General features: G+C 45.5%; 1 protein-coding gene and 2 long non-coding RNA genes across 4 annotated transcripts; 1 reads left to right on the top strand and 2 right to left on the bottom strand.

The window, feature by feature from the left end:
• Positions 1-2,963: 2,963 nt before the first annotated feature.
• Positions 2,964-12,713, top strand: dbnla (drebrin-like a). Its single transcript, XM_011493967.4, has 16 exons — positions 2,964-3,584; positions 3,696-3,840; positions 3,910-3,965; positions 5,087-5,199; positions 5,418-5,492; positions 5,598-5,741; positions 6,377-6,454; positions 6,538-6,689; positions 7,562-7,619; positions 8,045-8,110; positions 9,289-9,400; positions 9,473-9,655; positions 11,343-11,411; positions 11,491-11,570; positions 11,774-11,843; positions 12,515-12,713. The coding sequence occupies exons 2-16, from the start codon at positions 3,758-3,760 to the stop codon at positions 12,649-12,651; spliced, it is 1,476 nt and encodes a 491-aa protein (XP_011492269.1). The 5' UTR covers positions 2,964-3,584; positions 3,696-3,757; the 3' UTR covers positions 12,652-12,713.
• LOC110014210 (uncharacterized) lies at positions 3,835-5,147 on the bottom strand. 2 transcript variants are annotated; one of them, XR_013659565.1, is made up of 4 exons: positions 5,008-5,147; positions 4,721-4,859; positions 4,491-4,608; positions 3,835-4,368 (listed from the first exon to the last, which is right to left on the bottom strand). It is a non-coding gene; the product is annotated as an uncharacterized LOC110014210 (long non-coding RNA). The 2 variants fall into 2 exon arrangements; XR_002289325.2 differs by having other exon boundaries at positions 4,491-4,859.
• On the bottom strand, positions 6,549-8,002 carry LOC144996708 (uncharacterized). Its single transcript, XR_013659566.1, has 2 exons — positions 7,403-8,002; positions 6,549-6,875 (listed from the first exon to the last, which is right to left on the bottom strand). It is a non-coding gene; the product is annotated as an uncharacterized LOC144996708 (long non-coding RNA).
• Positions 12,714-13,374: the final 661 nt, after the last annotated feature.

Raw genomic sequence — 13,374 nt, 5'->3', positions numbered from 1 at the left:
GATTTCTCAGAACTCAGACACCTCTAATCCGGTTCCCTTGGTGTTTTATTGACTGGTTCAATGTGAGGAGACTATAAGAACATCTGCAAGGAGACGCGTTCTGCTGATCCTCCTCCATGTCTGTTCACCTCCAGCGCCTCCTTCACTCCCTGCTCCTCCTGGAGGTCTGAAGGGCGTTCTGCTCCAAATCCAGGTCCACGCTGGAGAGAAGGCTTTACCTGCAGTCCTCTGCTGTTTCAGAGACGTCTGAAATGTTCCTGTGGGGCCTAAACGCCACATAGAGGTGGTCAGCTGCTGCCCCCCCCCCCCCCCAGAGAACGCATGCTGTTGGCAATTAGGCCCCCTTTCTCTTTACACCCTTTTGTCCGTTTTCTCCTCCCTCCCAATGTTCTCCTTTGGTTCGGCCTTCGGGGGGGGCGCGGCACAGGCCTTCTCCTGTTCCTCTCCTGCAGGTTCAGAGGTCAAACTCATGAGAGGACTGAAGGTCGAACTGCAGATCCAAACCGGATCAGCTGTGATGGTAGCTGGTTCCTCAATGAACTTAAGGTCTCCTATCCAAGTGTCTGTAGTGAAGCATGGAGGTGGGAGTATTATGCTCTAAAACAGCTTCAGACTTTATCATGGATTGCAGGTTTGGATTAAAAGGACTTTAAATGTAACAGAGGACAACTGAACAGACAAACAAACTTACTTAAACTGACCTACCTGATGGAAAACACAAGGGAACATTTATAGTGGCTGATCAGACCAACTGGACACACAAGGGGGGGGGGGACTTAAAAAGACTAAGACAAAATACAGCAAACAAACTAAACTGATGTCCATCCTGTGGTAAATTAATATACACAAATGAATGAAAATAAAGAAGATCAAAATAGAAACTGAAGTAAAGCAACAATCCCCTGGGTGATGGTTCAGTCCAATTAGCTGCCTGCTGAATATAAGGCCTCTGCTGATTGGCATTGATGGTTCCAGCAGCACTGATAACTCAAAGCATAACATCAAATTAATGAAGCAAATTATAATAAAGTAAACTGAAACATGTTAATACATTTTATGTTCAAACAGATAACGTTAACAGACATATGTAGGGTGTGGTGCAGGAGGTTTCTGCCCTGGTGGGGGGGCAGCGTATAGGCAGCCATCACAGACTGATTAATCCTCTATAATGAGAAACATTGAAGTTTAAGTCCCACTCATCTATTTTTGGTCTTTAATTACCATTATGCTATTTTTAGCCACAAATGTAAAAATAAAATCTGTGTCGTTTTCTGGGAAAAAGATTCTGCAGAAATAAAAAAATAAAACTGAAATAAAAACCTGTACTGGACTTTTAACCTGCTAAAAAGAAAGTACGGGTTTGTAAACATCTTGATGTTCTGCGTTTCATGTTTTCACCGCCCAAATTAAAGAAATAAAAAGATTTGACCCCCCCTTTTGCACCTAAGTTTTCTCTAGTTTTGCTGTGGAAAAGCATAAACCTGAAAGCAGAAATTAACCTCTGAAAATAAAAATAAAAGAATTTAACCCCCCCCCCCCCAGAGGAAAAACTCCTGCTTTTCTCAAAGTGCAAGACGATGAGGTCAGGTTGACAAGCTCCTCCCAGAATAACCCCCCCCTCCACCCCCCAAAGTTCTGCGACTTCCCCAGAGACAAAAGAGGGATTTCCTCCCCATCCTAGAGCCCCCACAGGCCAGACGTCAGGCCTGCAGTGGTTGCAAACGAGAAGAGGTATGCAGCCCCCGCCCCCCCCCCCCTCGGGAGCTGAGCCAGAGTCTGAACCTTCTGTAATGCCTCACGTGGAGGACCCCCCCCCCCTCCCCACCACCACAAAGGCAGCTTCAGACTCTCCACTACGTTTTGTTTTTCCATGTTTCGCCCCCACCATCTCTGTCTGCGGGGGCCCGTCATGCATATGATGGAGGTTCTGCGCCCCCCCCCCCCCGCTTGCAGCTTTCAGCCCTGTATCCCCCCCCCCTTCCTGCTTGTGATGGTGGAAAGGACACTGGAGACCCAAGGAGTCATGGATCCAGATGTCCCCCCCCCCCAACAGAGAATTCTTCTCACTGATCAACATTCACAGCCCCCCCCCCCCTCCACAGCTGTTCACCAGCCTCCATCCGTCAAATCTGGACAAATCTCCAGCAGAAACCAGAGAAGCAGATGTTCTGGGATTGAAGATTCCAACAGAACCGTCGGTTCCGGACAGACGGGTCCAGAACCTGAAAAAGAATTCAATTCCCTCCACACGGATGTGAACTTCAAAAAGCATCAGAAACAGAAAATGATCAATGTGTGGATTTATGGATGAAGGTTTGGAACAAACCAAAAGTTTACATGTATCCAAAAAAACCTACAAGACGTCACTGATGGACCTGAAGACGGCCAGAAATGATCAACACATAGACAAATGTCACTTCTGCACATCTGCTGTACACAATGTAATGAGAATGTTCTGAAAAGAATGAACAGAAATATGCAGACAATCTAGTGTTGTAAAAGGGGCGGAGTCACACAAGATTTTGCTGTCTATTTGAAACTCTTGTGTTTATTTTCATTTGTGTTTGAAATAAAGAAAATTGAATTGAATTGAATGGATGTGGTTTGGGTGCTGGAGCACCAGTGGGTGGGGCTTATGCAGATGTCCATCCATCCGCTAAGGCCTTGACAGAGCCTAACCTGGCTACTGGTGCGCAGAGGCGGGGTTCACCTTGGACAGGTCACCGACACGTCTGAGGGCCGGAACAGAACATGAGAGCTGATGTTTGGTTCTCGGCCTGTGCATCAGGGAGGAGCAGAAAAAACATTTCCATGTTGATCTGTAGACCTTCTAACGGGGGGGGGGGGGGGGGGGGGGGTGCCCCCTCCAGCAGCATTACAGCAAATCCAACCAGGTCAGAATTTCCTCCCAGATTGTTACAGCCCCTCAGGAGGAGAACCAGATTAATGGAAGGAAGTTTACGAAGAATACACACAAACATGTACACACACATGCACACACAATCATGCCACACACACAAACACGGACTTACGCACAGATACACACACAAAAACGGACTGACACACAGATACACACACAAACACGGACTGACACACAGAGACACACACAAACACGGACTGACACACAGAGACACACACAAACACGGACTGACACACACAAACAGACACCAGCAGTGTGTCTGTGGTGCTGTAACCAGCATGCAGTCATTTTCTTTCAGGACTTTCAGGTTTGGTTTATTCTAGAAACTGTATTTTCTTTCTGTCCGTCAGTTATCACAAATCACCTCTAGGACTGCATTAGTGGGCGTGTCCCAGCAACTGTCATGCTAGCTCCTCCCACATATTTGCCTACTTTGGGTTTTCCTTGAGAAAACCGGTTTCAGAGCAGCCCAAAACAGAGCGGCGGGTCATGTGACCTCAGGTTTGTCCACCTGTTTACACAAACGTCTGTCTGCTTGTCTGCAGGAACAGGAGGCTCCTCTCAGGGGGGTTGAGGTCCTGCCGACCGACGTCTCAGAGCCGCTGTAAGGCGACAGCACTGAACCTGAGCTTCCTCGTGGGGTTTTTCCTGCTGACGGATGAAGGTGTGGAAGGGGGCGTGACCTCTGGAAAAATGCAGCCCGTCAGGTTTGGGTCCTCTGACCTGACGGGTCGGAAGCATCGCGGCAGAGTCATATCCGTCCGTGTGCCCTCAGACTCTGGAGCTTCTCTCCAAATCTGAGTTGTGCCTCTGCTGGTGTCCACCCTGAAGACGAAGATGACCGTCAACCTGAGCAAGAACGGCCCTGCACTGACGGCGGCGTACCAGGAGGTGGTGGACGGAAAATCCAGCACAAACTGGTGAGTGTGAGGAGGGAAAGAGAGGAAGACGTTGGAGGGCTGAAGCATCATCTTCCTCCTCTGTTTCAGGGCGTTGTTCACCTATGAGGGGAACAGCAACAACCTGCGGCTGGTAGAGAAAGGAGGTGAGGAAGACGAGCTGCTTCCTGTCTGTGCAGGGATGAAGCAGCAGCTGGTTTGTTTGCAGTAAACAGAGTTCAGTTTCTAACAGACGAGCGTTCGGAGACCAGAGACGAAAACATTGAAGGAGCAGGAGCTCCAGAACAGGAGACTTCCAGGTGGAACGACTCTGAAACGGATCCAGCCTCACAGGAAAACTAAACATTCTGATCCAAACAAGGGTGATCGGTCAGAATATTATCTGGGACTTTCTCCCTGTGATCAGTTTGAAGGATCCTCAAAGTGAGGAAGAGCAGGAGATCGGCACCACATCACTTTCTTTGATTCATCACTTCTGCAGACGGAGATGAGCCTGGATCTTCGTCCCTGCCGTCTCCTCTTTGTCTGCGCGTGGAAAGGTTTATGTTCCTGCAGGACGAAGATCCAGAGAAACGTGAGGAAAAAGGACCTGAGAAGCTTTCAGTGTGGAGCCGCAGGTCACAAACGCGTCCTGACCCTGACGGTGGACTTCATGTCCCGTCTGAACCCACCTTAATATGTGACGAATCAGAGCTCTGGAGAAAGAACTCCTCTTCTTCAAGAAGGGAAGCAATCACGCCAAGAAATCAAGAGTCTCTATTTCTGAAGCAGATCCAGGAAACGAAGCATCTAGAAAAGGAAACAGACGTTTTCATATTTGCTCTGAGCAGAAACTGGGACAAATGTAGCTTCATAGATGGTCAGAGGAGGACGTTCATGCATGCCGGGCCTGAAGGCTCACGGAGATCAGGAATCATTTGAAGGACTTTCATTTCCCCTTCAGTCTTCCTTCAGTTCCGTTTCTCCACCGTGGATCCATGAAGAGAAATCCTCCTGAACTTTGGGATCAAGTGAGGTTTCTGATGAGGGAGAAGATTCTTCTGGAAGAAAAGATGGAAAAACATCAGAGTCAAAGGTGTTCTCCTCTCGTGAAGCTGCTCTCCTCTGACGGATCAGCTGACTGCAGACAGCTTCTAGAAAATTATGGAAAAATCTTTCAAGTGGAAGACGTGACAGAGAAAAATGAACCTGCTGGAAGCCTGGAGAAGGCCTCCGACGCTGAAGCGGTGCCGCTGGTTTGGGTTGAAAGGTTCTGTTGTTCCTGCAGACGGAGGCCTGGAGGAGGTGCTGGAGGAGCTGAACAGCGGGAAAGTGATGTACGCCTTCTGCCGAGTCCAGGACCCCAACTCCGGCCTTCCCAAATACGTCCTCATCAACTGGGTGAGTGAGGCCTTCTTCACTAACGTGTCACCTCAGTGAGTTTCTGCCATGAAAAAAGGAATTTTGAGGTTTTCCGACGTCCAAAAGGACATTTAGTGTTTTCCACCCATATGTTTGAGCTGAAAGACCTCAGACAAACCACAGGAGCTCTGACTCCTGCTGGAACTGGATCAATAACACCAACAGGCCTGAAAGGGTTGTGATGTGAATCTGTGCAGACGGGTGAAGGTGTGGAGGACTCTCGCAAAGGGATCTATGCAAACCACATGAGCTCGGTGGCGTCGTTTCTCAAGGTGAACCCAGGCTTCTGTTTTATCCGTCCGCTCAACGCAGGAGGGGGCTTCCCCCCCACCACGCAGACACGATCTTTCTCCCTAAACTCCAAACTGTTGCTGCAGGGAGCTCATGTGACCATAAACGCCCGGACAGAGGACGACGTGGAGCCCGACACCATCCTAGGAAAAGTGGCCAAAGCGTCCGGAGCCAACTTTAGCTTCCACAAACAAACGCAGAACTACAGAGACGCTCCCAGAGGACCCGTGGTGAGAAGACCCGCCGTGTGACGCTGTCATCCAAAAATGAAAGGAAAGACCCGTTAGAATTATCATCTGTTCTGCTGTGAGGTTTTCCCAAACAACTGTAAACCATGAAAAGTTCTGCTGCAGTCAGTCCATTCATGCAGATCACAGAGCAAACATTCCAATGATTTAAGTGAATACATCCTAAAATATTATAAAACAGCAGATGGAACAATTTGGAAAGAATTATGCTCAAAACTGACAAAAACTTATCAAATTAAGACAATCAGTAAATTCAGAAGTTAAAAATAAAAGATCTGGATCTGAAGAACTAAAGTAAATAAACAGTTTTTGCCAAGTTTGTAAAGCTTCATTTAGAATCATTTGAAGCATTTGAACCTGAATTTCAGTTTTTTTTGTTACTTTTAGTTCTGAAAAGATCTTAAAAATGTCAGATAGGCGTTTGCTTCCTGAAAAGAACCTTTAAAGTGATTGTTGGGTTGGAAACTGTTAGAATCTCTCAGAGTTTCCATCCCACTTTAGATGAAAGAGGAACATTTCTGCGCTGATCGTCCCAAAAGGTCAAAGTGTTTGAACCTTTTCCTCAGTTGGAGGAGAGAGCGTCTGCTCTTCAGTAACCTTCTCTGCTGGTTCCTCAGGGATCTGTGTATCGGAAGGTCAACGCCGTGGAGGAGATCAAGCAAACCAAGAAGGACAACTTCTGGGCCCAAACCCAGGTGGGTCAGAACCCCGGTGATGTCATCAGCAAGCTTTGCTGAAGAGCCAACCATCACCAGAACATGACCGTCTGCTTTTTCAGAGGGATGAAGAGGCACAGCGGGGGGAGGAGAGCAGGAGAGCCGAGCAGGAGAGCCAGAGGATGGAGAGGGAGGTGAGGGAGCAGGAGGAGAGACAGGCGAAGGAGAGGGAGAGGAAAACCAACGAGAGGAACCAGCAGATCGAACGGGAGAGGTGAGTCCAAAGCCATCCCAGCTGGTCTGAGCACGGTTCTGGTTTCAGGAGGACGGGTTCAAGCATCTCTGGACTGGTTTGGTTGGGACTCCCCCAGCAGAGTGGTCAAAGGCGTGGGGAGGCCGATGTCCTGGAGTCTGGGGTGTTTTGGTTGTTCTGGCTGGGGGTTGAAAGGACTTCAGCGTCCTGGAACAAACAAACAAACAAACAAAAAAAACACAAACAAAGAAACAAACAAAGAAACAAACAAACAAAAAACAAACAAAGAAACAAACAAACAAAGAAACAAAGAAAGAAAGAAACAAACAAACAAACAAACAAAAAACAAAAAAACAAAAAAACTAAGAAAGAAAGAAACAAACAAACAAAGAAACAAACAAACAAAAAACAAAGAAAGAAAGAAAGAAAGAAAGAAAGAAAGAAAGAAACAAACAAACAAACAAACAAAGAACTCGTCAATGAACACAAATAAAGACACTTCAGTGAATTCAGAAGTTCCAAACAACCATCTGGATTTGAAGAGTTAAGGTTAGCATGACTGAATTTACTGCATACAAAATACAGGTTCCTAAAGCTTCAGAAGCTCCTGAACCTCGTGAAGCATCTGAAGCTGCTTAAATGGAATTTCACAGCTTTGTTCAATTCTGAACAAAATCAAGAGATGTTAAAAATGTCAGATAAAGATTTGAATCTTTCCAAAACCCTTAACGTACCGTGTTGGGATGGAGTAGCCGGAGTGAGTTCGGGTGTTCTGGGTTCAAAGAGCTTCATCCTCCTGAGAGGCAGTTGTTCAGGTTGATCACTTTGAAGTCAAAGGTTCAACTGTGAAGAACCTCAGAGCTGAGAAGACTTCCTGTTTGGTCTCCTGACAGGGTTCTTCAGAAGAAGAGGGAGGAAGAGGAGCGAGCAAAGGAGCAGCAAAAGCAGCAGGTAAGACGAGACGAAGCTCTGAGCTCCGTCTGATCCGTCGCCTTAAGGATGGGCTTCAGCGACCCGTCAGGACAAAGCGGGTGGAGATGATGGACGGACGCTCTGCGGTGTAACAGAACATCTTTTAGTTTGTCCAGTCGGTGAGGTATTCTGTGTCTGACCCGGAAGAACCCGACACGGCTGGTTCTGGAGGAACTGAAAGAGTAAAGAACCACAGAACGCTTTTCTCCTTCAGACAGCAAACAACAAAACCTTTAAACTGGAATTTGTTTCCATTAGTTGCAGCTTTCCAAAGTAAAAGCCTTTCCTGAACATGAGAGTTGATCTGCTGTCAGAAGCATCTCTGTGGATGGAAACCAGACCAGAACCACAGTTGTTCTGGTCTGGTTTCCAACTCTGTGTTTTATGTGAAATGTCTGTTTTAGATGCAGGAAGCCAACAGAAGCAGAGTGACGGGGATCAACGCCGCGGCGTCCGTGCAGAAGGCTAACGTGAGTGACCTTTCAGGGTTTCCACGGCGACTCATCTGCAGACAGATATGGGACAAAGATGGGACAAAGATTCCTGCTGGTGCTGTGAAAACATGGATTTTATTTAGGATTTTTAGTGTTTTTAATGGTTGGTAAAACAGTTGGATGTCTATAGAAAACGTGAAGTTCTGGAATTGATGCTCTTCTCCTACAGATTCCCGTTTCTCTGTCGTTTTTCTCGTTTCAGAGTTTTTAGCTCCAGTCTAGAGTTTCGTTTTCTCTTTGTGTTTGCGTGAAAACTGTAAATCCAGACGGCTCAAACTGCAAACCTGCAGCTCTTTTCAGCGTAAACTCCACCGCCATGGCTCTGTTTGGTCAGCTCTCTTCTCCCTTTTTTTACTTCCTACGCTTAGAAATGGTGTCTTTTTTTTCAATTTTGGGGATCAAATAAAAACTAAAAGAATTTTAAATCACGTGATTTAAAGTAGAACTCTCAACAGAACAACGATGAGTTTCATGTCTGAAGTGAGGGTGAAGGTCCGTCGGACCAAAGGCAGACAACCCAAACCCTTCGTCTGTGAAAAAGACTTCCAGAAAATCAACATCAAGCTGCAAATCCTTTGAGATTTTGCAAATCTTTTGAGTCTTCAGGAGATTTCAGGAGGTCACCCTCAAAAGGAATTCTTTGAAAGAATCTCTCAACTTTGGTAGAACTTGAGAGGAGCCTCCTCACCTTTGACCTGTCTGAGATGTTGACCTGATTCATAAAAAATCAAAAATATATAGAAATGATACCTCAGCTCCAGCTACAACCAAAAACCCAGTTTTCTTACAGAGCCAAGCAAACAGGTGAAATGCCAGGGAATCGCGTTTCTGTGGGTTTCTGTGGAGCCAGAGAAACAAATCTTTGAGTTTTTATCGTTTTTCATTTTCTTGTTTTCTGATGGTTTGGACATGTTCAGAGGAGGGATAGTGGATATATTGGTAGAAGGATGTTGGAGATGGAGCTGCCTGGCCGGAGGGCAAGAGGACGGCCAAAGAGGAGATATATGGATGTCTTAACAGAGGACATGAAGTTGGCTAACGTTAGGGTAGAAGATGTTCATGATAGAGTGAGGTGGAAAAGGATGATTCGCTGTGGCGACCCCTGATGGGAAAAGCCGAAAGAGAAAGAAGAAGATTTTCTTGTTTTCTCCCAGGAGGCGAAGTCGCTGGTTTCTCAGAGATCCTTCAACCCTAAAGACATCTTCACGCAGAGGGAGCAGAGCTTCAAGGCCAGCAGCATCCTGCCCCCCGCTTCCTCCAGACCCGGTAAGCGTCAGCCCATCCTGGAGGAAACTGCAGCTTCAGATGGCGGTCCGTCTTTATCGTTTCACCCCCCAGGGAAGCTGCAGAGTCCCTTCCTGTCCCAGAAATCCTTTGAGAGGGAAGTCCCCCCCAAGTCTCAGAGTCCACCTGCCCCCATCGTGCTCCCGACCAGCTCCGTGAAGGCCCCCTCTCCGGTCTCACCTGTGCCAGCCCCTGCAGCAGTGTCCTTCACGCATCCGGAGCCCGTCCAGCCTGCAGGTCAGAACCCCTCCCTGATCCGTCATGAAGGATGGAAGGTCTGATCTCCATGAAACGCTGATGGAACCAGCACCAGAGAACCAAAACAATAAGAATAAAATCACAATTAACCGTAGAGAAGAAATAAGCAGATTGATTTCAGGATCTGTCCTCAAAGTCTCTGCTGGTAAAGGGTTTGATATCCGATAGTCGTATTGATCAGAGGAATCAGAGCAAATAACGTCTGACATTCACTTTTTCTCATACAAAGTGTCACAAAGTTCCTCCAGGTTCTGGTTCTGAGTGTTGCTGTGAGTTAATCCAGCATTAAACACAGATACAAGATTTTAGGGTTCATGTAGATGTTGAAGCTTCTGAAGCATCTGAAGCTTCTGAGGCATCTGAAGCTTCTGAAGCATCTGAAGCTTCTGAATCATCTGAAGCATCTGAATCATCTAAAGCTTCGTAAGCATCTAAAGCCTCTGAAGCATCCAAAGCTTCTGAAGCATCTGAAGCTTCTGAGGCATCTGAAGCTTCTGAAGCATCTGAAGCTTTTAAAGCATCTGAATCATCTGAAGCATCTGAAGCTTCTGAGGCATCTGAAGCTTCTGAAGCATCTGAAGCTTTTAAAGCATCTGAAGCTTCTGAAGCATCTGAAGCTTTTAAAGCATCTGAAGCATCTGAATCATCTGAAGCATCTGAAGCTTCTGAGGCATCTGAAGCTTCTGAAGCATCTGAAGCTTTTAAAGCATCTGAAGCTTCTGAATTATCTGAAGCTTAAGAAATTGAATGTCCACAGCTTTAGTTTACAGTTAATTTTGAAAAGATCAAAAGACCTTAGAAATGTCAGATTAAGGTTTGAATCCCTGGTAAACCTTGTAGGAGATGTGTCAGGATCAAAGATGGATTCTTTTGTTTTACTAAACTTTTATCCCTTGTTGTTATTTTGAAATCTGTTGGGAGATCATGTCTGACAAATGTCCAGGTGAAAAACCGTTGGAAGGCAGCGTCCAACAGCCGCTGCGTAAACTTTACGCATTTTCCACGGATGAAACGTCAGTCTTTGGTGATCCATGCAGGACTTACGTCATTCGTAGGTGTTTCTTGTGTCTGTCATTCATGTGCGCAGATGTCCGTCGAGGAATTCCACCAACTTTATGTGAATTCTGTTTTGAGTCGTTTATTATTTTTGGTCGGTTGAGAATTAAAATCGTATACGCGTATTATTAAATTACATTTTTGTGAGATACATGCACAAATGTTTCACGTATGTCTGACAGACTTTTCATTCATGAACCACAGATGTGTAACCTTTAGATCACGTATATGGCGCACATTGACGCAAAAATCACTCATGAATTGCATTTTAACGGCGCAATAATCACGCGGTTCATGTTCTACGTTGGTTTCCGTGTTCTTTGTGTGGTTTATTCGTACTTCTGTGGCTCTAATGTGGTTCATTATTCCGGACATATCTGTGAAAATTCACTTAAAGACCACAACTTCGCTCACTTTTTCCATGTATATTCACGTATGACCAGTTATTACCGGTGCAATATGAGCCAAATGTACGTGGCGGCTGTGTGACCCGGCCCTAAAGCCACCAGCGCCTCCTCTGGTGGGTCCGGATGCAGCTCAAACACGTTCTCATGAGTGCTCAGACTCATTGAAGACTCCAGCATCAGATGTCCTTCTGTCTCTGCTGCAGGAGGGGCTTACGCTGATGAAGAGGAGTGGTCGGATGAGTTTGATGACGACGATGCGGCTGAGGATGCAGGTACGATTGCAGTCGTGTGACCCGAGGCTGTTCCTGAAAACACAAACTCTCAGAAAGTCTCATCCTGCTTTCACTGCAGAAACGGAGAGAGAGACATACGAGCCTCCGTTCGACACCAACGAGAATCTGTACGAAAATACCCAACCGACCGAATACCAGGTGAGTCCGGTCAGCCCGACCTTCCTTATGCCACAGAAATTCACAAATTTGAAAGCTGGAATTTGATTTCAGCCTGTAAAAAACTGCAGTAAAATGTTCACTGAAGACGTCACGTCCTGCTGTCTGATAACATCTTTGAAGCTGGAGGACTTCAGTGTCCAAAGGCTGGTTTGGAGTCCGATCAGCTGTTGTGATGTTTTCAGGATCAGGAGTTTGATGAGGAGGAATCTGGAGGCGGTCTCAGTGCCAGAGCTCTGTACGACTATCAGGCTGGTACGTCCTGTCACTCAGCTCTTCCAGGTCCTGCTGTGTTCCTGCAGTCATCATGATCACAACAACAACAATCACACCAATAATAAGAAAGGTCGACTTTAGAGCCACTTTATGATTTCACTCCAACAAGTTTAGTAAAGTTCAAATTAGAGTTTAGATTTAAAATTCCCAGTTTTATTTTTAAATACAATATTTACTTAAAAAAAACATCATTATCTTTACTGGTTACCGTTTTTTTAATGAAATAAAACGTTTTATAAAGTTACTTTTTTTATTACAGTAACCAGAAGGAAAAAAAAGATTTTCGGCTGTGAAAAAAGAAACGAGAATAAGGAATAAACAAACATGTGAACAAACAATTTAAATATAATTTAGAAAATAACAAAGTAAAAAACACAAGAGATGAAAACAAAATCACCTTTTGAGTGAAGAAAATGAAGATTTGGAAAAGTTTGGAAAATAAAAAGCAAATAAAGAATGAAAACCCACAGAAACAGTCAAAAATTATCAAAGTGATACGAAGAAAAATACCAAAAACAACTTTAGTGAAGAACATTTTTTTTAAAATTGCTGAAACTAGAGATGCTGTGAAAATGAAGCTGCAGAGCATCTCTGATGAGGAAGAGGAGGAGGATTTTGTTTATCAACAGCTTCTCACCTGTCCTCCACAGCGGATGACACAGAGATCACCTTTGACCCCTATGACATCATCACCAACATCGAGAAGATCGACGAGGGCTGGTGGAGGGGGGTGGGGCCTGACGGGCACTGTGGGTTGTTTCCCTCCAACTACGTGGAGCTTCTGTAGTTTCCTCAGACGCTGGTTTTTCAGAAATTGTCACCGTTTCAACAATAAAGGAATAATGAAAACTGTTTGCCGATTTTATTTTGAAAATATCCAAAATTAGAAGGTAAACAGGAAGTTTAAGATCTAAAAGGAAACCTTCCATACTCAGACAAATCCACTGAAGTTTACATTCTGGGCATCTCTTTGGTGTGAATGTAAAGGATTGTGTGTCCTCCAGGATGAACACCGCCTTCGCCCAACAGGAGCTGGGATAGGCTCCAGCAACCCTGTGACCCCAGAGGGTTTCAGCAGGTTCAGAAGACGGACGGACGGCGGATAGATGGACCACAGCATCTCAATGAATGGATGTAGAATGATGTCTTCATGAATGACATGAGAAACTAATGTTTAACGTTTATCACCATATTTTTAGAATCTTTTAAAGTATGTCAGTCATTGTGTTCTTCAGTGTTCTAAGTTCAGAGATGTTGGAAGTGATGGAACATATGGAAGAAGAGACAGGATTAGAGCTGAGAAGCAGAAAACGACTATGAAAGCTGAAGTTTCTTTTTTTTAGCCCTTGTGCTATCTTAGATGACCCCCCCCCCCCCTTCCATTGACGTGTTCCCCCTACCATGACAAAGGTAGATAAAGGTGGAAAGATTTCATGTAATCCATGGACACCAGTGAAGATCACAAATCATTGAAGAAAAAAGGTTCAGAGCACTGTCTAGTGGGTCTAGA

The sequence above is a fragment of the Oryzias latipes genome, chromosome 12, assembly GCF_053564925.1.
Source record: "Oryzias latipes strain Hd-rR chromosome 12, Olatipes_Hd-rR_3.1".
NCBI classification, from domain to species: Eukaryota; Metazoa; Chordata; class Actinopteri; order Beloniformes; family Adrianichthyidae; genus Oryzias; species Oryzias latipes.
The sequence above is the reverse complement of the archived record's forward strand: the minus strand, read 5'-3'. Positions and strand labels throughout refer to the sequence as shown.